General features: G+C 38.9%; 1 protein-coding gene across 1 annotated transcript in view; it reads left to right on the plus strand.

The window, feature by feature from the left end:
- Positions 1-26,672, plus strand: part of LOC136879375 (high-affinity choline transporter 1-like) — a 192,603-nt gene that overhangs the window by 153,826 nt on the left and 12,105 nt on the right. Inside the window, exons 4-8 of the mRNA XM_067153190.2 lie at positions 742-897; positions 4,758-4,906; positions 6,429-6,578; positions 9,669-9,798; positions 14,880-14,971. Coding sequence (XP_067009291.1) covers positions 742-897; positions 4,758-4,906; positions 6,429-6,578; positions 9,669-9,798; positions 14,880-14,971 — 677 coding nt within the window. The remainder of the gene's footprint in view (positions 1-741; positions 898-4,757; positions 4,907-6,428; positions 6,579-9,668; positions 9,799-14,879; positions 14,972-26,672) is intronic.

The following is a 26,672-nucleotide window of genomic DNA, read 5'->3' on the forward strand; positions in this document are numbered from 1 at the left end:
TCTGAAGCTCCAGAACACTGCCCTTGAGGTGGTAGAGGTGGAATCGCTCGCTGAGTCCGAGGGAAAAACCGACCCTGAAGGGTAAACAGAAGAAGAAGAACAACAACAAGAAGAAGAAAAAGAAGCTCTAAAGTGAGTGAAGAATAAACGATACAAAAACTTACTTATAGTAAAATCATCCATCAAGACCTTGTAAATTAAAGTATTAAAAATCACAATTTTAGTATTTTTATTACAATCTCCTTTAACGTCGCAGTGGCACAGATAGGTCTTATGGTGACAATGGGACAGGAAAAGGCAGGGAGTGGGAAGGAATCGACTGTGGCCTTCATTTAGATACGAAGTACAACCCCAGCAATTGTCTGGTGTGAAAACTATCTTCAGGGCTATCGATAGCGCGGGGTTCGAACCCACTATTTCCTGAACGAAAGCTGACAACTACGTGACCCAAACCGCACAGCCACTTGCCCAGTGAGTTTTATGAAAGTTTTGACGTGACATGAAATAGATCGGAGCGTGTTATCCTGGCAATATCTACGTGTTTCATGGGTGATGGTAAAATGTAACTCAGTGCGTAACGTCTGCATCAATAGCTTTCTTTATTTGGGGCTTTTAGGGTCATTGGTAACATTCTTACCAGTTTCAACAGCTTTCAATGTGTGAGTGTTTCAGGAGTGATTGTGAAATACTGAAAAATTTGTTCTGTATGTATCAAAAGCTTCTAGCGTTACCTTATTCCAGGGGTGATGCTGTTCGTGAAGCCCATGAGGGAGGAGAACTACTTCACCATGCTGGACCCCTTCCAGAGGAAGTATGGAAACCGCATCGGGGCCCTACTCTACCTGCCTGCGTTGTTGGGCGACATCGTCTGGGTGGGTGCCATCCTCAACGCTCTTGGTAAGTTGTACCCTCTGGAGTTTCAGTACAGTGCAGCTAATGTCACAGGCATAGAGACGACCCAGTCAGAAAGTGGAAATGAAGACAATGGCACGGTCCAGTGGCTTGACCCCACTAGACCATGTAAGGAGAGATAAGGTGCGAAACAAATTCAAGGTTACTCCAATCACATGGAAAATGTGGCAATTATCCTGGAGGGTAGCCAGGGTGTCTCATATGATTGGTTGAACAGGAATGGAGACGATATGTACCTCGCTAATTTCAACCCTTGGGATGCAATGCATTGTCTGAAGTGCAAAAATGGATACAAGATTACAACGCCCCTCATACCTGGAAGAATGCAAGGAAGATGATTGTAGAAACCTACAACCTGTTTTCCAGTCATTGACCGGGTCAGGGATGGAGTGAATGAAGTCGCCACCTTGCGGTGGGGATAGGAAATGTGCCGGCTGCCGAGGCCTGTCACACTCCTCTGGGGCAATGATCAGTGACTGAAAGTTGGAAATGAAATGATATTGGAGAGTGTTGCTGGAATGAAAGATGACAGAGAAAATCGGAGTACCCGGAGAAAAACCTGTCCCGTCTCCACTTTATCCAGCACAAATCGCACACGGAGTGGCCGGGATTTGAACCGCGGAACCCGGCGGTGAGAGGCTGACGGGCTGCCACCTGAGCCGCGGAGACTTGAAGATAATTGTGATGAACTATATTATTTTGCCTGTACCTTAGACGCTGAGTCTAAACTGTTCTTTCACCCCGTCTTGAACTGTTTGCCCTTATGAATTTCGACCTGGTATTAAAGGATTAATGATATTTCAGATCTGAATAAATGTCTCAGCTTAGTACAATTTTATCAATGGAGCAGGTCTCATGTGACTGACACAGTGCACTCTGTGAATTTAGACGTGAGAACAGTTGCACGAGCCTTGATAACACATTTCCCCAGTCAGTACCTGTTCATCCTCGACAGTCTTGTCCATGTGAGGATGTGCAGCTCTTATAATTAATTCGTGATCACTACAATGGCTTAGCTGCAGGCTTTTCATCCGAACTGATGAAGTTTAAATCCCCCTGGATCCAGGATTAGAATTTCACGTGGCATGGGGAAGGGTATCCGGTTAGTAAAACTCAGAATGAGCAATTATGGGTCCATTGAATTCATATATAGCAGGGATAATCAGAAGAATGAGTTTTATTAATATTTTGCTATGGCATTGTTAAACTTAACTTAATGTTTCAAAGCTACCCACGTTTTGGAACACAACGATTTTCTTTAGTGTGAGCGACTCAGGGCACCAGTCCAGGGATTTTATTTTCTTCTCTTACTCTAATGCCTACTCAATTACCTTTTCTATTTACAAGTTGCCTTCAGTTCAGGTCGAAACAGAGCTTGTAATTAATGGGAACTATGTCCGGAGCAACCAACTTCCGTAGCTATGTTGAAACACCGGATCCCGTGAGATCTCCAAAGTTAAAGAACATTGGGCGTGGGTTGCCACGCGCTGTTGGTAAGGGTAAGGGAATGGAGGAGCGGAAAGGAACTGGCCAACCTACCGTACGTAAACTCCGGCTCAGACACACCTCTGCAGAGGTTCGGACCTGCCTTCGGGCAGAATACACCCCCTTATGTCCGGAGACAAAGTGCTGCCGTATCATCATAGAAATATTATTGAGGAAGCAATTTATAATTAAAACAGTCATCGTATATCGGCATAAGCTATGATCAAACGGCTCAGCTTAGAGTTGTAATTACTCTTCAGATTTAATGTTTTAATTCTCTAACCAGTATTTTCATTTGTCAATGTTTAAGAACAATTCAATGAGTACTTTGCCTAAATTAAATCGATCATTTGTAAAACCAAAGGACTCGCAGAAAATAAGAATTGAAAAGGTAGAAAACTTCTTCTTCTTCCATGTGCCATGTCCAGTCTCGCTGACATTGGGGATCGCTACAGGTCTACTGTAACACAGTGCAGTTGGTCACTGGGTTGTATATTCTACTGGCGTGAGGTCTTACCCTTTACCTTTCAATTTTGACTGGATCTGTAGTTAATGAATTTTATGTTATCTGGTGAATTTTTTACAATGGGATAATAAATCAGTATGTTACTACAAAACGATTGTATCTTACCTATTTCATTCCACCTTAAAGTATTTCTTTGTAAATTCTTGGTCTTATTTTGTTTTAACGAGTGCACAAAATAACAACTCTAATATTCTGATAAAATATAGAGTACATCATTATACAGTTTTCATTTAATTTAAATTATTTATAATTCATATTTATTTCATTCAAAAATTAAGTTCAAAATATCACGGCTGATGCAAAAGCAGTTTTTCACAGTATTCATTCTGAAACCAGTGTGTCACCTATTTAATAGCAATTTATTAGAACACACATATCTTTAGTTCAAAATAAATAATTGCCACATGTTTTCTATAAAGAAGTGCAGAAATCAATTCGAAATAAACAAAGTAATGGAATTTTCTTTTTCAGCCTGTTCTTACAATTAATTTTTTACCGTCTTTATCTCCATGGCTTTCATTAAGTTGTTATAATATCAGCGTGTTCATGTGATATATATGGAATAATCTCTTGTATGAATTGGTACGCTTTTTCTGTAGGCAGTGATAATAACTTGCTTGCCTTTCCAACACTAAATACATGTGTTTCTAATCCAATGTTTTCTGCACGTATTATGGCGTTCGATGTAACTGATGGGGTCTTGGAAAAACCCTAAATACTTTACGGCTTCTTAGAATGGTTGTAAATAATCTGACTCGTATTAGTTTGGTTCATACACATGTAGTGCTTGCTATAGTACTGGTAGCTTATTTTAGGTCAAATGGCGACGATGGGACAGGGAAGGCCTAGGAGTGGAAAGGAAGCGGCCGTGGCCTTAAATAAGGTACAGCCCCAGCATTTGCCTGGTGTGAAAATGGGAAACCACGGAAAACCATTTTCAGGGCTGCCGATAGTGGGGTTCGAACCTACTATCTCCCGAATACTGGATACTGGCCGCACTTAAACGACTGCAGCTATCGAGCTCGGTGGTAGCTTATTTTGTCAGGAATACTGTCGCTGTCATAAAACAACATATCTCGAATTATGCTAATGAACCAAACGCAGGAATAAATCCGCAAGGTAAGGGGTTAAAAGACTTTGGTTTGACGCTTAAGAAATGGGTTTATTAAGAACAATCATGCACAAAATACAGTGAGACTACCATTCACAATTACACTATATGAGACCTTCTGCCGTTATAATTACACATTATTGTATAAAATATCACATTGTTTGTCATCATCATCTGTTTACCCTCCGGGTTCGGTTTTTCCCTCGGACTTAGCGAGGGATCCCACCGCTACCGCCTCAAGGGCAGTGTCCTGGAGCTTCAGACTCTTGGTCGGGGGATACAACTGGGGAGTATGACCAGTACCTCGCCCAGGCGGCCTCACCTGCTATGCTGAACAGGGGCCTTGTGGAGGGATGGGAAGATTGGAAGGGATAGGCAAGGAAGAGGGAAGGAAGCGGCCGTGGCCTTAAGTTAGGTACCATCCCGGCATTCGCCTCGAGGAGAAGTGGGAAACCACGGAAAACCACTTCCAGGATGGCTGAGGTAGGAATCGAACCCACCTCTACTCAGTTGACCTCCCGAGGCTGAGTGGACCCCGTTCCAGCCCTCGTACCACTTTTCAAATTTCGTGGCAGAGCCGGGAATCGAACCCGGGCCTCCGGGGGTGGCAGCTAATCACGCTAACCACTACACCACAGAGGCGGCCACATTGTTTGCACATATTTTATTAGGCCCGCTATCTTCTGCCGTTAGATCGCTAACTCGACTCTTGTGTTATTTCAGGCTCGTCACTTGTGGTGATCCTCGAGCTGGACCCCATCACGTCAGTGGTGGTGAGTGCAGTCTTCGCCGCTGTCTACACCATGGTGGGTGGGCTCTACAGTGTCACCTACACGGACGTGCTGCAGCTCGCATGTATCATCATCGGGCTGGTAAGTAATATCCATCCCCATCGCACAGTAGTTGTAAGGCACCACTTTCTGACCTACTATAAGAATGATTTTCTTCCAATATTATGCTTTTACCCGTTGGAACCACTCATTAAATTGTAATGAATATACATAGATAACTAAGCTCAGTTTACAAGTTACCGAGCTCGATAGCTGCAGTCGCTTAAGTGCGGCGAGTATCCAGTATTCGGGAGATAGTAGGTTCGAACCACACTGTCGGCTGCCCTGAAAATGGTTTTTCGTGGTTTCCCATTTTCGCACCAGACAAATGCTGGGGCTGTACCTTAATTAAGGCCACGGCCGCTTCCCTCCCACTCCTAGCCCTTTCCTGTCCCATCGTCGCCATAAGACCTATCTGTGTCGGTGCGACGTAAAGCAATTAGCAAAACAAAATGTTTACAAGTTGTTGAATTTTATTCTCCTCAGTGGACGCTGGCAGTCAATCTGGTCGAGGCCTTCATGCTGACAGCTGATCAAAATAAATATCCTAACTAGGAAATGTGTCGGCAAACGGAGATTCATTTTTACATTTCCGTGGAATATATGAAGTTTTGAAGATTGTATTTCTCATTACAAACAACACGGCCAAAGTATTCTATGCGTTTTCTTCGCTGCTTTTTGCTGTTTTTAATTGTTTCGTCATGTGTTTTCGTCAAGCGCTGAATAACCATGCAGCTCGTTACATAATGCACCCAGGATATTCTGGGCATACGACTATAAATACGAGAACTTCAACATGTTGAACATTTGTATTATTACGGCCATGAATGCCCATGCCTCTGTACTATAAAGAAAGTGTGGAAACAAAATTTAAAGAGTTCAGTTCTATGATGAAGGTTTAAGTTTATATTATTCGATGTTTCCTTTTATCCTTCATACAATTGTTTTTACGTCGCATAATAGGACTCATGGCGACGATGTAATAGGAAAGGCCCAGGAGTGGGAAGGAAACATCCGTGGCCTTAATTAAGGTACAACCCCAGCATTTGCCTGGTGTGAAATGGGAAACCACGGAAAACCATATTCAGGGCTGCCGACAGTGGGATTCGGACCCACGATCTCACGAATACTGGATTTAGACAATAAACATTATCGTAAGTTAAATACACTCAGAGGCGTAAGCGGAGATGTACGCGTTTAATCAGAACATCAAAGGCATCTTCATATTTTTCTTTTCGTGTATCCATTGTCGAGCAACATAAGTCTATATTTAAAAAAAATGTTTACCTTGAAAAGGCACATATCCACGTCACACTTCACACAGCGTGTTTTAGTTCCACTTTTGCATCATCAACAAATTCTACGCTTCGCAGCTCCTGGCCAACCACAGCAACAGAAACGGTTCAAACACCCCCAGCGAGGTCCGCACAATAATCGCAGTTGGCACTGAGGACTTTTTAAAAGTATCACGTACGATCGTACAGGGCGGGTTCAAAAGGGACATAATAGCAATAAAATTAATCTGTTCTATTCTGTTGCTGACTGATATCTACGTCTGTTCCAGCTACTGTCCACACCGTACATCTACCTGAATCCCGCTGTGGACCCGCAGCTCGTGAGCAGTTCTGATTGGCTGGGCCATATCGAACAGCAGGACATTGGCGAGTGGCTTGATGTACTCTTCCTTATAACCTTCGGTGGGATTCCCTGGCAGGTGAGAATCGCCCCTTCAGTTCCGGAGAGTTAAGTGATCTGACATGCACACCACTCTGTATATAAATAGTACATGTATACAACTATGTCATCGTCATTGCAGAAACAAAACTTCGCATGTCACAACGATCTTCCAATCCACTATTTTCCTTCATACTGGTCACAATCTTAGCCACATATTGTTAACTGTCCATCAAAATAATTTTCGTCATGTTATTTTCCGATGCTCGTGTGTAAAGGAGAATGAATCTCCCCGTACCGTAGGAATGTATGTTTGCGTGACGTACTTACACACTCCTACAGCATACTGTGTTTAAGGTTCATTTTCCTTTACACCACCGCGTAGGAAAATGAACACAACGAACGGTGGTCTAGTCGACTGCATATCAATATGAGGCTGGGAGGCGTGACCAGCCTGAAGGAAAATAATGGATAGGAAGAGCATTGTGAGATATGAGGAATTGTTTCTTCACCTATGATAGTTTAGGCAATGCAGATTTTCACTTAAGCGCTTATAATTACATTCGGTGTGGTAATTTTTCAAAACAAAAGCACGTGGTCTTGTTGGTAAATTACATTTGGCACATCATGCAAGAAAAGACTTGTTTTTGTATACTTCAGAATTTATAAAATATGTACATAAAATGACTTACTTTGTGGTTCTTTTTAGGATCATCATCATTATCATCATCATTTCCTACTCGTTACAGTCATCATCACTGCCTCATCATCATTATTATCGCCATCACCTACTCAACACCACCACCACTTCCTGTTCATCATCATTATAATCATCATCAACAACAACAGCAACAACACCTATTCATCATCACCGACATCATCTTTTTTTCGCTAGTTGCTTTACGTCGCACCGACACAGGTAGGTCTTATGGCGACGATGGGAGAGGAAAGGCCTAGGAATGGGAAGGAAGTGGCCGTGGCCTTAATTAAGGTACAGCCTCAGCATTTGCCTGGTGTGAAAATGGGAAACCACGGAAAACTATCTTCAGGGCTGCCGACAGTGGGATTCGAACCCACTATCTCCTGGATGCGAGCTCACAGCTGTGCGCTCCTAACCACACGGCCAACTCGCCCTGTATCATAATTATCATCATCTCCTACTCACCATAACGGTTAACATAATCACCATATCCTACTGAACACCATTATCGCCAGCATCATCATCACCATCATGATTATTATTATTATTAACATTATCACATCATCACCTTCATCATTAGCATATTCATCACCACCATCATCATCTATCAAGACCATCACCAGCGACAACAACAACAACACCTACTCATCATCATCATCATCATAATCATTTCCTACTCATTATCACCATTATCATCATCATTTGGGTGTATCATAATCATCACCGTCATCAACGTCTGAAGGCTAAGCCTCATTATGCGCTTTCTTCCTGTAACTAAGAACTTAAGAAAATCTCGCATCAAGTGAAGCCCATTCTACTCCTCAGCCCAGAACTAAAATCCCTGAATTGGACGGAAAACGAACTTAGGACATTGAAATAAGAGACAGGTACGCTATCTCTGGACCACAAGCCTGGTTAATAATAAGTTTAATATTACATTTACGAGGTCTAAAACGTCTTACATTTTCTCATAATTCATGAGCCTTACGATTCTTTTATTGATGAACACATTTTTCTTTCGATTTATTGGAACACTTTATCTCCCCTGTGGGTGGAGTGAAGGAATGCATTATCAGTATCCCTGCACGTCGTAAGAGTCTACTAAAAGGGAAACAAGAAAATAATCTGTACTCACTCTTTCGTCTCGAAAGCCCAAAACCAGTCCATGATTCTATGCTCTTCCGTGTAGAGGATAAAGTTTATGAGGGCTATTTTTCCTAGGACTTTCCCTCGCAGAACGTCTGTCTGTTTGTTAAGTCTTCATCTTGGAGGTGGGCTGGATCCTCAAATAGCACCACGAAGTTTACGTGTTTATAGTTAAATCGCAAAACTAATTATGGTTGCGTAAAATGCATGATTACCGTTATTTTCTTCCATCTTCCAGTATGCAAGAGATGAATTTAATATATAATTATGTGCCCCATTAATTTGGCCTTTCTCTTCCTTATCTGACAGATCGTATATCTTTTTTCTGTTGTCTCCTTTAACACTTCTCCATTATTTTCGACTCAACTTGATCTGGTCACTTTCCCCCAGAGCCATATTTCTATTGCTTCCAGTTTCTCTAGTTCTTGTACAGCTAAGGTCCCTTCTCACTCTCATATACAACTACGCTCCAAATGTGTGAAAATACAAACTTCTTCCTTACTTGAAACCAGGCTGTCATTCGTTCTCATTGATTTCCAGGATATGAAAGTTTTCTAAATCTCATGCTCGAATATCAAAAAATATTAGCAAAATCGCAGAATATAACACTAGTACCATACTGTAAAAGAGATATAAACGATATTATGAATATATGCGATGTTTCTACAAACTATGGAGTCAAAACTGTACATTACTACCCAATGTCATTCCTCCCAATCAATTAACACCTTTCAGTGAATGATCAAATACGAACAATGATAGAGAATGATTCCAGCCTAGCCTAAACTCTCACTATTTTGAATTAAAAAACTCAATTCTCACTGCTGTGCGATTATCATGAAACAAGCCCATTATAACTTGTAACAACCTACAATTTATCCCATAGTCCTTCACCATGGCCAGTATACTTTCATTCGTACTCTATCACATGTCGTTTTTGGATCTACTAACAAAAGTATAACTGTTTATTCCTCTCGTGCCATATTTCATCACTTGTCGTACTTGGAGGTGGTGGCAAAATATGCCTCTAAAGCAATTTATGAGAACATGCAGGCCTTTGACAAATTCTTGCTTGCTTACCTTTAATTCTTTCCCCTCTCTCGACACGCCATATTTTCTCAACAACTACTATAGTTTAAATTTTATAGTTAATAAACTTTGCAGAAAAATATTAAAACTGTTAAATTGAGTGAATCCAGAGTCACGGCTAATTATTAGGTTATTGTCTCAAATTACTAAATGCTGTGAGTATTCCCATGCAGTAATCTCTATATATGTTCTCAGGGCTACTTCCAGCGCATCCTCTCCCTCAGGAGTCTCAAGATCGCCCAGATCCTCTCGATAGTCGGCATGTTCGGATGTGTGGCCATGGCCATCGCTCCTGCTTTCATAGGAGTGGTCGCTAAGGGAACAGGTGAGTTCCTTACTTGAGAACAAATTCGTCAGAGCGATTATTGATTCCATACATTTCGACTAATAGTAATAATAACAAACACTCAGGTCAGAATTATCAAACAAGTCCGTTCGCATTGTAATCCATACAGCAGGAATATTATTCCTGGGTGGCCACAACCCGCTCTACAGCAGTGATAACACAGGTGCCCTTCCACTGGAATGGCCAGGAGTTAAGCCGGCAACTTGTCCGTCCATACTGTTAAATGGATATGCATACCTCCCAGGCGTTCTAAATGGTGATACGAGCGCATCCCCCCCCCCAGAGACCATTAATACTACACATCACCATAATGAAACTATGGATAAAAAATTATGCAGTTCCTACTCAGTATCTATTGCTTTTACTCAAACAGTGTAAAATCTGCAGTAAATTGAGAAATAGTATAAAATATTTTACTTCTAGAGAATAATGTGGGTACATATTTTACTACCGTACAACTGTTTTTTTCTGCAACGTCGCAGCGCTTCCGTATGTGTTTTGGTTGTCTAACACTTTTGTGTGTTATGTCTTTGCTCACTGGCAGTTGTTTGAATTAATTATGTGTCGTTTTCTTCATGTTTTTCATTCGTATTGTGCCGTAACTCATTCATTACGCGATATATTTATTGCGACGTCATCCACTCTACCGGGTTCTTCAGATATACAGGGCGTTTAGTAGTGTTATTGGTGGAATCTGAACACATATGACGTCAAACTATGTCATATGTAAAAATAAAGTTGGAAATTAGATGTTTGTAGCTCCGGTAGTATTTAATGATGAACGACTTAAGGCTTTGCTAACATACATTACAATATTTTCCAGTGTGAAAACTTTCGCTTCTTGTGCATAGAACATTTTCATACGACTTCCGCATACGCACTATCTGAAGCTGAAGTGCAGTATGTACTTAGAATTGCTTCTTACACATTACGTATTCATACTACCTAAGGCTCTATAAGATGGGTATGCTTAACCGCCATTTTGGTTCATGCATGCGAAATGGCCATGCGATCAAACTCTAGTTTCTCCTACGAGCGCTCGCTTGGTCGCATTGAACGTATTGCTTTAATCACCGCGTGCAGGGACAGAATAGTGCTATATTTGTGTGGATATTTATTACATAATGATGGCTTGTTCTGCATCTAATTGTAGTAATGTCTCTACTGCAGGATACAGGTTGTTTAGATTCCCTTCTGGCCTGCATTATGCCTCCACTGCCTTTGCTACACCTACTTCAACTGCTGACTTAAACCTGCATCCAGCTCCCACTGACACTTAATTCACTCACATTGATCATTCAGTATTCAGTTCTGCCCCCAAAGTCCGGCAACAGGGGTTCAACATACAAACACCACAGTTACAATATTTGTCAAAACTGACTTCATATGACAGAAATATTTTGTTTAACGTTGGTGGTAGTACAACAAATCCATTATTGAAAACCAAGATATGTGGTAGGCCTATATGCAGACAGTTTTAAACTATGAGATTTCTGACTCAAGTTCTGAAACATTCGTATTATTTCTTTAAATTTGGGTGGTCTAAAGAAACCAAATTGTGAAGTTATGAAATTAATTTGTAACTGTGAGGACTTCTATAGGGACTATAAGCATTATATAAAGCAAAATGGTGCAAATCTTGTAACGGAGAAAATTTTGAATGATAAATGTACATTGTACCTTACATGTTCTCCAAAGTGCTGTAATTTAAAAGAAAAAAATGTTGGACACATTTTCAAAATTCGATCCTATGCTGTTGTGGACTCTAACAAGAATGTATGGAAACGAGGTAAAATGTATGGGTCTGCTTCGGAAAAGAAGAGAAAAATGTAAACAAGGAATGAAATGTTATTGTTTTGTAAATACTGTAAAAAAGGAGACAGTCAATTTGTAAAATATTACTTAAATGTCATTTTTAATGTGCTGTCTGAGCAAGTTAACCAATGTTGCAAACCTTTGAAGTTTAATAAGGTGAGTCGTGTTGAGAAATCATGCTACTTCTCCTCATACCAAAGAAATATCTGTAAAAAAAATTAAGCACTGTTGACTTTGCCAAAGTCAAATATTTTCAATGTTCACCACAGCTCGTGGGTCACTCCCCTTGCAAGTCACTGGTAACTGATTATCAGTGCAATACTTAAGGTTGGGAGAGAAGTTTCAGCTATAGAAGTAATTAGGTCTACACTATTCCTATTTTCTTCCCGAATGTAATCTATAACATTTGTTTCATGAGTGTTCGGTTGAATAAACTAAAATCCTCTGTTCATTACAAGTGCATAAGCTGATGAGATATGTAACACTCACCAAAAATTAAGTTCATTTTACACATAGAATGTATATTTTAAAATACTGCTAAATAAGAAAAGGGACTACATTTTAGAAGAAAGAAAGAAACTTAAAGAATCCCAGTTACTTGGACGTGTTCGTATTCGTACATCACATTTCAGCGTTATTTTTGTTTGAAGAATATTTTTCTTATTATTTCGACAACATTGAAAATCGCCCTGAATAAATTTCACGCAAGTATGAAATATCGACTGAGATCATAATGGTATCAAAACCTTCTAGCACGATTTATATATCTTCGACACTAACCGATTACCACGTCAAATTCGACGATTTAAGAATAACAGTAGCCTATATCAATACTATGGTGTCCCTCATTTCATTTGACGGTACCACGGCGCATAGCTTACGAATAACCTATTCTACGTATCAATAATATAATAATAATGAAAACGATTTATTAGTAAGCTATTTTTTTCTAGTATTTCTCCAGTGAGAGTACATGCCTAGTTTGTTTGTTTATTAAAATGCAAATTATAAACGACCTTGCTTTCACAATCACTGTCTCGAGTAAAAATTACACAATAAATGACGAAATATACTAATATTTATGTTGAGTAACCGTTTGAATAATACAGAGAATGAGTATTTTTACAGTATGTTAGTTTAGCATTATTTCCTAGCGTGGAGAAGAGTAAAAAAGAGGGATATACAAGCCTGAGGCGGTCACCTGCATTACCAAAGTAGTGCAGGGATGAACCATAATGGCGGGCGAGCATACCTAGTCTTTAGAGAGCCCTAATACTACCTCCAGCATGGTACGACGGGTGGTATAAGTGTAGGAGCAGACGAAGCTACAGTACTACCTACCTCACAAACATCGCACTCCACTTCAAGCTCCTCCCTCGGACAAACAATTCGCTAAATTAAAAAAAAAATTACGAACTGCAGATATACATCCCTAACTTCCGTAATGTTATTTAAAACATCTAGATTCAAAATCCCCTATATACACTTTCATAAATTGATGAGAAAGTCACTTTTTCTTGTACAGGGTAATAATTAAACTGTATTGTGTATTGTACCCTACCTGAATATGCATGAGGGATCCAGAAGTAGTTGAAAGTAATACAATGTATTTAAAGATATGTAAAATATAGTTAAATTCATATTAAATGTATATAATGGACTTCAGAAAGTTTTTAATCTAATGGGTTCATTTTTGGTTCTTAACTCCCAAACACGCTGTTTACGCCGCAGTATGTTGGGTAGCAGCACTTCACAGGCGCTATCGTTTAGAAAGCAAAGTGAAAGGAAGTCACAGTATGTATGAATAATGTTTCACTATATATTACAACAAATGTTCAACATGGCCCCTCTCGATTCCATTCCACACAAAATGTTACACTTTTCATTATGCTGTCTTGCATTCTTGTTGACAGTTCCAATGTGGTACTTGCTTCTGTGGGTGCTGTATGAAGTGCATGCACAAGATTAGCCCTGTTCACAAGAAATGTCGCGTAAATTTGATCGTGAAGATGGCCACCTAAGAAGTTACCCAGTAAACCAAATCAACATTAGACATTGCATACTTAAATTCACGGCTTTTAAATACCAAAATAATTTTTTCTCAGGTATGCGCTACTCAGTTGTTCAGTGATCCATTCACCTCGCGACGGACATGGTTATTCACTTGCAGTCACTGACATGTGTGCCATTTGAACATGTAACAGTGCAGATTAATCTTTTCAACATTATGTATTCCAAATATTTGTGCCACAACTCAAGTATTTATGTGAGATTCAGAGGCAACAGATCCTCTCTCCATGTTACCTTCCTCTGCATCCTTTCGCCGTGTCCTCAATAGACGAGTTGCCACAGGAAGCGCACCATATTCTCACCTTGACATTCTGGAGCACACCAAGATCTCGATGTCTGTCTAGGTATTGCTGTGTATAAAGCACAGCTGCTTATCATTCGTTCGCTGGCACTTTTCAAACAAAAATAGCAAATCCGCAAGTTCGTCACAGGTATAATGTGGCCGTCGCATAGTTCATCAATTCACTAGAGTGAATGTTTGCGCTCGAGAACTTGCTGAGCCCTGAGAAATGCACAGAGTACTCGCGCGGTGCTTCAGAAATGGATTTCTTGTCTGGTGGACAACTTCTACAGTTTTAAGTCATTGTCGTTCAGTGCATCACAATGAAACCTCCTACAACGGACTGGATAGACCACCCACTGTACGGCATAGTATGTATCTGAAGGTCTTGATTGCAATGAAGTACAAATTAAATGTTGATTTATTTGTAGTTCAGCGCAATCACTGTATTCTGTGTCTGTTCCCTTAATTCACCCTGTATCTGTCTACTTTCCTCTTCCATTGAATATCTCCCGGCTATTTTATATATTTCAGTAAATGGTCCATGTAAACTTAGAACAACAAAGATTACAGCCTTTCCTAACTCCTGTAATTTTATTCTACGATCCATTCTCACTGTCGCCCTGAATATAGGCAACACCCTTTCCTTTAGCGCTATTCCATTTGCCTTCTCTAGATCTACTAAACCTGAACATTACTGTCTAATCCTTTCGTACTATTTTTCACTTCCTTGAAGCCTACTGGAAATCTAATCCTGAGCGATGTTCTTAGTGGTCCTTAGACCCACTAGATTTCATGTATCTTACTCTCTACTGTTGAGGGTTCCCTCTTCTCAATACACCTTGTCTGGTAAAAGGTAAATAAATAGGTAAATAATTCATTCTTCTTCTTGCAGACTGGAGCAGCGTGCCAGACTTCCACAGGAATGTCACGAAAAGAGACGCTGAGATCATCCTTCCTCTGGCCCTTCGCTTTCTCACCCCCGCTGTGAGTACATCTTCGACAGATAATAAGTTGATAACTTAGACGTTTCGCTGTCTCGTTTTTGAGTTTGAACAAACGAGTTCCAACTACATTAAGAAATACCACTTACAAAATAAAACTGATTTTACGACTCATTTACCCTTCGAACAGCTATATGAGAATCAGATCCATGGGTTTTTTGGCTGCACTCTGTAGAGATCTCAAATCATATATAGTATTCTTTTATATTCTCGGCCTGATATTCAATACTTTCTCATTCTTATTCTTCATATTATTATTATGATTAGTAGTAGTAGTAGTAGTAGTAGTAGTAGTAGTAGAGCCTCCGTGGCTCAGACGGCAGGGCGTTGGCCTCTCACCGCTGGATACCGTGGTTCAAATCTCGGTCTCTCCATGTGAGATTTGTGCTGGACAAAGCGGAGGCGGGACAGGTTTTTCTCCGGGTACTCCAGTTTTTTCTGTCATCTTTCATTCCAGCAACACTCTCCATTATCATTTCGTAGCATTTATCAGTCATTAATATCACCTTGGGAGTGGCGACCCCATTGTAATAATAGCCTATATGGTTCATTCATTACATCCCTGACCCGATCAAAGACTGGAAAACAGGTTGTAGGTTTTCATTTTCAGTAGTAGTAGTACAATCTGCCTTATGTCGCACCGACACAGAGAAATCTTATGATGAGATGGGAAAGGGCTAGGAGTGGGAAGAAAGCGGCCGTGTCTTTAATTAAGGTACAGCCCCAGTATTTGATTGGAGTGAAAATGGGAAACCACGGAAAACCTTCTTCAGGGCTACCGATAGTGGAGTTCGAATCGAGTATCTCCAGAATGGAAGCTCACAGCTACGCGCCCTTAACCGAACTGTCAACTCGCTCAGTCAATTATTATTATTATTATTATTATTATTATTATTATTATTATTATTATTATTATTATTATTATTATTTACGAATAAGCCCACTAGGACTACGTAAAGTATTTAGAGGTGTGCATTTGCTTTCTTTTGTATCCGTATTTCTTTCATTCTCTTGCTGTGAGCCTGTTTTCTGTCTTCAGACCAGGTTGTTCCAGTCTTCTTCTTTGGTCTTTCCTCTTGGTCAAGTTGCCATTTGTGAATTTTGGATCTAACGAATACCCTGTTTTGGACATCTGCTAGAGTAATTCCTGCCTGTTTCAAATCGGTTTTGATTTCACCAATCCCATTTCGTGGTGTCAGTTTTAGCTTTACTCCTGTTTTTATTCAATTCGACTATTTATTTTGTAAGTCTGTCTGGATGCATTCTTGTAATATGTCCATAGAATATTAGCCTGCGTTCTCTAATGTCACTGAATATTTGTGTATTGTTTGATTTTCCGTCTGCCTCTAAGTTGGTATTGTCCGTCGGTGTGTTTTGGACCTAGAATTTTTCTTATGATTTTTCGTTCGTTTTTTAATGTTTTCAATGTCTGCTTTCCTTTTCAAAACTAGCGTCTCTGATCCATAAACACATTCTGGTTCAATGACTGTATTGTAATCTCTTAGTTTTTGTGTTTGGAGATACATATTTGTTATAGATATTTTGGGTTAGTCGATATGAAGTTTCCATATTTTAGCATCTAATTTTATTGGCTTTCGTTTCGAGTCTCTATTTTCCTGAACTGTTTCCCCAAGATACTTAAACTGTGATGCTCGTCTAATTTTTCCATATGTTGTCCCTATGAATCTTGGTGCATATTTTTTGTAGGTCATGTATTCTGTCTTTTCAAAGGATATCTGAAGGCCGACTTTTTCCAAAGTTTCCTTCAGGAGTTCAGTCTGATTCTGGACTGTTGGAATGTCTCGGGTTAATATTGCTGGGTCGTCCACAAATGCTAGGGAATATATCGCTAGTTTTCCTCTGCCTAAAGTGATTGGTTGGTAAATTTTGAGGACCAATTCCTGTTTGCGCCATTCTTGTATCACGCAGACGAGGAGCATTATTATTATTATTATTATTATTATTATTATTATTATTATTATTATTATTATTATTATTATTATTATTATTATTATTATTATTATTATTATTATTATTATTATTATTACCGTGTTTTGGTGGATCAGCAGAGGTGAAAGAAGGTGCGGGCTGGAATGGGTCTAACTACAAGGCCGAAAGATGAATTAAAATTTCAATAAAGGTTATATTTTCATAACTTAACAATTTTCACATAAAAAAATTTCGTATTTTTAACAAATAACAAGTCAAATCAGGTACAAGACCAAGAAAGCCGAGATTTAGACAGACTTTAACAATCTGGGCCACAAGCCCTAATTTTTACAATTCCTGAGCTCTCAGCTCATAACCAACATATTACCAAAGGGCAGAAAACCCCTAATTACATGGAGCACTTGCTCCCACCTCGTAATGTCAAGCCTCCTAGAAGCACCTTTCAAAATACCAGAAAGAGCTGACCCGCTCTCAATCGTCCAAGCCTATTAAAGGCAATAACAGGCTATTACACTTAACTGCCATCAAGGCACAACTTATAATGGAACAGGGGTATCTAGTACCCAATCTACTGGGCCTTCGTGGAAAAGGAACAGATTAATTAAATGGCCCAAAAAATATCAAGATGAATGGAGGCGAGTATTTGCACTCCTACATGAAAGCTTGTTAAAACCTAAGTGGCGCTAAGCCGATACACAGGGGCAATTCCCATACTATAGAGGTGACTCATATAAGAAAATTTTTAACACATTAGGGGAGAGAAGAAAATCGGTTATGAAAACGTAGTCACCTCAAATCAAAATGAAGGGGAGCTCGAGAGGTTAAAGCACTTTCTATCCCCGATTTACATTTAAAGATATATGAAGTCTTACAAAGATGGAAAAAATGTACATGTTTTAAGTTATAGCTTACATATTAAAGGTTTCGAACCTGCCCCGCGGGTTAAACTGCTGAGCTAGCAAGGAAAAAAGAAAAATGTTAAACGGCCATTACTTTGATGAAGAGCTGCTGGCGGAAGAAAGAGGCGCTTCCCGCCTCCTGCTATACACTAAGCTAGATGTTGTACGAGTGGCGGAGAGCCAGGAAAATCAGCAGTTTTTATACCCTCGTGGAAGATTCGAGACCTTTCATCAATGATTAAGACACACCCACAGTCGTTTATTGGTCGACTAAAATTTACACATCAAATGTGAAGAAGAAGGACACGATTGGTCCAAAATTAATTAAAGAAATTCAGGATTGGCTAAGTTAAAAACTGGCGGAAAGAAAGATTTATATTGCCAACCTACAAATGAAAGAACGAAATTTAGTTATAGGAAAACTTATGAGTATAAAATATCTTCAAGAAAAGTTCCATCACTTCGCACCAGGGTGCATGATCATAGATTTTGGTAGAGACATCTGTGAGAGAATGTCCACACTTCTTCATAATTAGTAAACAAACACAATTCGAAATTAACACAGTGAAATCTTCTGATAAATGGTTGAATTAATTCAGTTTTATGGTTCAGAGTTTCAGCTGTAGAGGAGTACTTTAAGGCGGAAAATTCAAATGTGCGGCGTATAGGTGTAGCAACCGGTACAATTATTATTATTATTATTATTATTATTATTATTATTATTATTATTATTATTATTATTATTATTATTATTATTATTATTATTATTATTTTACTAATCTTGGTGGTTCACCAATCAGGACACGGACAGTTGTCAAGTTCTCCTGACCTTTAATGCTGTGATAGGAAGGTTCTCGTCATGCGGCAGGTGTTCACGATGACAGCCTATGTGAAAGTGTCTAGATGATGTCCTTACTGTGTACAAGTCATGTGGTGGAGATGACTAAAAGCCTCACTGTGCCAGGTTGATTGATTGATTGATTGATTGATTGATTGATTGATGGATGGATTGATTGATTGATTGATTGATTGATTGATTGATTGATTGATTGATTGATTGATTGATTGATTGATTGATTGATTGATTGATTGATTGATTGATTGATTGATTGATTGATTGATTGATTGATTGATTGATTGATTGATTAATTAATTAATTAATTGATTGATTGATTGATTGATTGATTGATTGATTGATTGATTGATTGATTGATTGATTGATTGATTGATTGATTGATTGATTGATTGATTGATTGATTGATTGATTGATTGATTGATTGATTGATTGATTGATTGATTGATTGATTGATTGATTGATTGATTGATTGATTGATTGATTGATTGATTGATTGATTGATTGATTGATTGATTGATTGATTGATTGATTGATTCATTCATTCATTCATTCATTCCTTCATTCATTCATTTTCCATAGTTTTCGAATTTCTGCTGTGAGGTCAGTGTACTTTTCAATCTCCAGGTGGTCATTGTGATCTAGAGGGACAGTCACATCCAGCTGATCAGTCTTCCTGAGATGTTTGTCAATAAAGGCAGTATCCGGTCTAGTTAATCTTTTTGTCCTATCTGTCTGCAGAGATCGGTTCCAGTACAGCTTGTACCATTAGTTTATTAACACATCCGATGGTCTGTACTCAGTGATCTGCCCAGAAAGTTTCGTTAGCCAGGCGGGAAATACTTTGTAAAGAATGAATATGGTAACATTTCCATTTATTTCCCTTTCAGGTCATTAACAGTAATATCAGCGAGGAAAACATTAACCGCAAAACTGAATTATTTTAGTGTTATGATTCATAACGAGGTGTAACAGAGTATTTTGAACTTTTAGTGTTCTACTGCTCGTTCATAATCATGTAACACCAGGGCTTACTACTCGGTTGGTGTGGAGTGCCATGACTTCAGGCGGAATCGAGTGCTACCATGCGATTGGACGCTAATTCAGACACCGCTCGCGCAAGACACTACGTGGTAGTCAAGCTAAACATTTAAACTCCGATGTAATTGATGGAATTATGCTGACAATAATGAAGATTTATCATTTAAATGAACAGTTTTGCAGTATTTACATTTTAATTTGGAACATCCAGTGACTTAAATATGTATTAATATTACGTAACTAGCATATATCTAGGTTATGTTAGCCGGGCAGTCTGTAAAAACGGCAGACGGAGGTGCGCCCATTTAAAAGGTCCTAGGGAGAACACTGGTAGTGGGATTCTTGGTGGATTTCAGTCTGTCAACAGATGGTTGACTTAGATCGGGAGGATATGAACCATGGAGTTATTTCTGCTTCCTGTGTTGGCAAATTGGGGAGGAGTTGACTTGCTCTTAGTATTGAGTGGAATAAACTTATCACCAGCACAACAGACAGCTGAAAATAAATTGATATCGCTTCGAATGGAAGTGTCATCGTAAGTTTTCTCTATGATCGTGGCATATCATTGAGAGGTTGAGTATTCCTCTTACTCCATGTGGCAAGTTCATTTACTCAACTGCAGAATTACTTAGGTTGAGTCGTAAGTCATAGCAACTATTTTTTTTTCTCGCGAACAAGAGACAACACGGAAAATATAAGATATGCATTTGGAAACGTACGGTATGTACTTGCGTATGACGCCACTAGATGGTGTATGTAAACAACAGTGTGGGTCTAAGCATGCCCCCAAGTTCAGTGTGTGGGTATCAGCGTCACAAAATGGAAGTCAACAAGCAGGAGCCGCCTTATTAACCTGATCTGAGCCCATGTGACTATGATCTAATCCCCAAAGTCAAGAAGCAATTACGTGGACAACGGTTTGCTAACAAAGAGGACATCATAACATCATTTCGGAGAGAGGTGTCACACGTTAGCGGTACACATGCAGCGAGTGGTATTCAGCGCCTGCCCCATCGCTGGCAACGCACAGTGGAAACCTCGAGTTATTATTTCGAAGGTCTGTAACCAGTGGAGACCTGTCCTTCGTACGTAGTCTTGTGTATTTGCTGTCTATACCATAATAAAACAATTTTTACCAATGGCCTGTGTTCTGTCACTTTCCTACGAGAATCTCCTGAAGTCAGAATTTGTCTTCAGGCACTATGCATAAGCATGCCCTATATTTCCAAATGCATATCTTAGAATTTCTGTGTTGTCTCCTATTCGCGAGAAAAAAATAGTTGACATGACTTATGACTCGACCCTCGTAGTATGAAGCATTCTGTTTGTTATCAGACATCTCCTCAGTTGTCTCTGCAAGTCCACTAAATTTGTTCCAGACCATTCAATGACACCAGATGAGAACAGATATTGCTAAAGAGTTAATTGCCTTTACATTACAATTTAAATGTAGCTTTTTCTGTTGAACAGCTCATACAGCAGTCTCTCGTTACATAACGGTGCCGAGGTCTCAGGACATAACCACATAGCGGTGTTGGTTCACAAAGTCCTTGTACCATACGACTCTGTCGTCACCTTGTGGAGAGCGGGAAGTCATGTGTAGTACAGTTCACCTCACTAACACAGTTTATCTCCACAAAACTAGAAATAGTGCAGTGAGGCTTGGGCAATATATCTATTTGTGGTGTCCGGCAGGATAGTTGCTATCTAAGTTTCGTCAAATGTTGTGAAAACTCCTTGGGCACTGGGCAAATGTTTGCATGATATTGTAACATATAATAACAATAATGATGATAATAATAATAATAATAATAATAATAATAATAATAATAATAATAATAATAATAATAATAATAATAACAAGTAACCATTGTAATATGATTAAAATAATCAAACATGAATAAAATAATCGCCTCACGCTCGGGCGTCAGTTGTAACCTAGTTCTAAGTATATGAACAAATAACTGGATAAATTAGTAAAATAAATTTAATAGAAATAATTAATCGATATGCCCGTAGTATGAGCGTCAGAGTACACCAGAATGGATCCCTCGAATTTCTTAGCACATAATAATTTTGTCTCTCCCAGGGCGTGTACATAAAGCTGCGTACTGGTACATATGCTTCAGTCCTTACATAACCTAAAAACGACTAAATAGGTAAGAACTGCACCTACTGTAGGTTCATCAATAAGTCCACTGATTATAATATAACTATATTCTAGATAACATCCGTTCCTGGGCACCTCAGCAACACACCAAAATATACATAAAATACACTCACAAAATACCGCTGGAAGACTCCATATTTACAACAACAAAAACACTGGGAAACTAAAATCGAAGTCGAAGCTACCATTTGCAGCCATCCCGTTGAAAGTTCATTACAATGCATATATATGTGGATGAATACCCTTCAATGTCTCTGTGTATCAACACAACTTGCATATTCTCATCATTGTACTTGTTATATCACCTTATAATACTGTGATCACTGGCTCTAACACTTGGTTTAAAGTTACATTCAGTCAAGCAACACACGCTTGCTGTTCCAGAACGTAAATTATGGAAGGTCTGAGGCACAATACCCCATAACTTTTACCAACATAAAATACCAAGCCGCCACAAGTGATTAAATACCAAGTGCCTAAGCACTCCACAGTTGTAGGTTATTACCACACCTAACATTCCACAAACATTATCAAACCACGTTCCACCAAAGTTACATCTCCTCTTCCTACCAAAGTTTAAAGTTCAGTATGCTCCACCAAAGTTTGAATTCAAGTTTTCTCCGCCATTTTCTCACATTCCTAAATAGACCTCAGCTTCCCCCTTCCTCTCATATGATACGTATAGATTGATCCTGGCCATCCAATCATGAGTGGAATATCCTCTTGTCATATCAAGACGACGCCCTGAACCTCTTCCGAATCCTAAGATAATAACAGTATCAACGGATTCTGGGTTGTTCCACATGAGTCATATAAAGTTTCCGAGTTGAAATAGCACTGTTTTCCCATCCGTTTGTACAAAACAAATTACTCATATCACATATGGAGACCTTCCAGCTTAAAATATTAAGAATAAATCTACAACTGAAATAATAATAATAATATCTCTTACTTCTGAATACAGTGCTAGGGTGCGACATATAATTTATACTATCACAATATTTTGGGCCAAATAGGGCACTATTCTTAAAAAAATAGAAACTTGAAGAGGTCTGGCTTTCGTAACAAAAAGCCTCACCTCTTCGTACAGAATGGGTACGGGGTGACATGTATCTCAGTCCGTATTGGATTGAAATGTCCTTGTAAGCATTTCTTAATTCTCGACAAATGACCACATCTTGAGGAGAAAGGTAAAATAAAATGGATATGTGATATCAGAAGCAAGATACATATGGAAGACGATCGACGTGAGTATTATGGGTAGAGACCGGATGTTTAACAGTTATAGGTCAGAACGCAAACGTCCTGAAGCAAGTACCAAGTATAGCCTATCCTGCATAACCGTTATCCCACGAGTTTTGCATAGAAATTAGGGGTACGGCCCATCTTAGCCCCTATAATTTATGTTAATCTCGCTACATTATGAACGGCTAGACAACACTTCCTATTTTTATCCTTGTTGTTTAAAGGGGCCTAACATCTAGGTCATCGGCCCCTTCATATTTTAAAGTCAAAAGTAACCCAACAAGCAAATCAATCAATCTTTTACTACAGTGTAATGTTCACTTGTCACATGTACCTCTGTCCTTGAAAAAGAAAACAAACAAAAATTACATTTTCTCTAGTGAACTACTGCTCTATGAAATAGTCATTTAACTGAGAAAAAAGCCATTGGCAAAAAATACATAATTTAAAAAATTGCGTGAAAAACGCTGTACTGCTCACTGTACGACCAGTCAACTATTATAATGAAACACTCTTGAGTTCCTTAACGCGATTTTTCTCTGTCGGTGGCACATGATATTTGTTTGGCATCTTTTAGAAGTCGGATGAATGTGTTCAGGGAGCACTGTTCGTTTTTCTGGACATAATAGAGATACCCCATGACAAGCCAAGTTCGCACAAATTTCAAATGCTGCGTACCGAAGTCTAGCTCTAAAACTGCTCTGTAAGCTGCATTCGGATTAGCTGATCCCGTCGTCTGTCTTAGCACAGAACAAATCCAATTCCAGTCAACTTTGACACTTCTACACGTAATAAATTTATGCCTCTGTGTGTCCACCTCCAGACATTTTTTACAGAGTGGGGATTGGGTGATGTTGTGATGGAATTCGATATCTCCTGTTGGAATAATTTCGTTTATAGCTTTATATGCAGCTACTTTCATGTCAGCTGGTGTATGAGCAACTTTGAAATGTCTACAGATTAAATTCCATTTCCTATTTGGGTACTTCTCCATGATTTGGGGTTGTGTTTCGTTCTTCTCTAATAGATGATTGCATATTACTCTTGGAGGTACGTTGTTTACTGTCACTCGTATCGTATCTATCGCCTGCAGAGCTCTTCTAAAACATCGTGTCGACACTGAAAAAATTGGATTTTGCTGACTTGTATTCCAAAAATAAGTATTATGAGCAGCTCCTTCTCCTGCCTTAGCAATCATTAACTCTTGCATTAAAGGCGCTTAGCATTTTTCACCGTCCTAATAACCTAATTAGTAGGTTCTGAATGTTTATGCAGTAATAGGGTAGAATGCAAACTTGCTGAAGCGAGTAACAAGTAGAGTCTACCTGCACGACTGTAATGTTATGAGGTTTCCATAAACTTTAGGGGTTTCATTTAGGGCTTTCTCCCAGGTGGCAGATTCCGTATCAATTGCTTACCTAGTCTTTCCTTAAATTATTTCAAATAACTTGCAAATTTATGGAATATGTCGAATAATAAATTATTCTATTCCCCAAATCCGTATAAATGAATATTTACCCCAACTTCTCCTCTCGAATTCCAACTTGATATTAAGATCTTTTCTGCTTTTTTAAAAGCGCCATTCAAGGTTATTTGTCTCCGAATGTCATTCAACTCCATCTCTCCACGGACAGCTTGGAAAATCTCGATTAGTCGAGCGGCTCATCTCCTTACTCCAAAGTTTTACTAGCGCGAAGTTTGCAACGTTTCCCTAATAATACTATTTAGACGAAAGTAATACAGAACAAATTGCGCTGTATTTCTTTGGATGTTTTTCCAGTTCTCGTATCCTGTAATCCTGGTGAGGTTGATTCCGTACACTGTAACCATACTGTAGTTGGGATCTTAAACCAAGGCGTACTGCATATGCCCTCTCCCTTATATCCTTACTACAACCCCTAGGTACCCACATAACCATGTAAACTTTATTTTGAACCTCGTTAATGTGATTACTCCAATTAATGCCTTTCCTTATATTAACACATAAGTACTTGCAGTAATACCCGTGAGGTACATATTAAGAGTACTTTTCCTCTTGGTGAAACCTGATTTTTCATCCCGCTTTCCATCACACCATTGTCTGCTGTTCCTCTCACTACATTGTCCAGATACTCATAATCCTGTAACTTATTATCTACACTACAAGATAATCTGCAAAAATGTTTATCTGTGATTTCAGTTCTTTACGCACATCATTCAGATACATAAGAAAATACGAAGGACCAATAACGCTCCCTTGCGGGACCCTCTCTTAATCATTACGAGATCAGATAATACTATAATTCTCTGAGTTGTTTGTAGAAATTTAGCGACTCATTCAATCTTCCCCTTCATATCGACACATTGAAACCTGTCGTCGCATGAGGTCTCCAGAAATGATTTCGATTTTAAATGTTCATATTTTTATAAATTTTAATATTTAATCTTTAAAATGGGAGACAATATTTTTCAAACCGGTGTCTAAAAAATTCAATACAATATGTTTAATGCAGTCACACCAAAAGTGTATCTTAGGGGAAACTGTGTTGATTTTTTATGGAATTGCTACTATTTTAATGCATGAAACAATTTTGGAGTGGAAGGAGTTTTTTATTTATTCATATTTCCTCCTTTAGCAACCAGCTGTCCTTCCAAATCCGCTGAAGGAACAGACCGTGACCAAGTACAGTAAGCGGATCGGCCTTCCGCACTTGACCGTAACTGATGAGACTTTCCATCAGGGAGGTCACCATTCGCTGTCTAGAGGGACCCAAACTTAAATGTCACCCATACAGTCAAGTATTAATCTGAATTAATATTTCCCATTATTATCCTCCTTCTTCCTCTTCTTGTTTTTCTAATATTTTTTTCACGTAGCCTATCCTATCTACAGACACCTTGTTAGTGATTCTGTTAGACAACACGTTGTCTATGGTCCTTCTAGTAGTTAGGCTGATGTCATGTACGCCAACTGTCGTACATTATTTGGTCATGTCTTCATTTGGCTCATATTCTGCCTGGACGTTCATTTTTTGACGTTTCCATTCTTCATTCCATATTAACTGGCCATAATGTACCTCATCACTTTTTACTTTAATGTCTTCTTTTCTCTTTTAATCCATAGAATCACGCTTCCCTTCGAGACATTCAGCATTCAAAATAATTTAAGCATAAGAAAATATAACCACTAATTAAATTTAATTATTGTCAAATTCAAATATTGGTAGCTAACCAGTACAAATACCAACATACTATCCACACAATCTCTTAGTGACACTTCTATTCCCTAGTACTGAATCGGTAGGACTCGTTTATCTCCGTCATTTCGATTGGCAACGTGTGACACAAAAAATGAATCAATTATGCATCGGCGTGACATCTGGCGGTATAATAGCAAAATTTCGAATGTTATTCTTATTTATATATAAATGCATGTGAATAATAATATAATAACATAATCGTTCATTTCCAGTGTAACATAGGGCCACCATAGAAGAGTCGCCATCTCACTCTGCTTTTCTCCAGCTTTCCTGGCTTCTGCCAAGTT

This window comes from Anabrus simplex, chromosome 8 (genome assembly GCF_040414725.1).
Source record: "Anabrus simplex isolate iqAnaSimp1 chromosome 8, ASM4041472v1, whole genome shotgun sequence".
Taxonomy (NCBI): domain Eukaryota; kingdom Metazoa; phylum Arthropoda; class Insecta; order Orthoptera; family Tettigoniidae; genus Anabrus; species Anabrus simplex.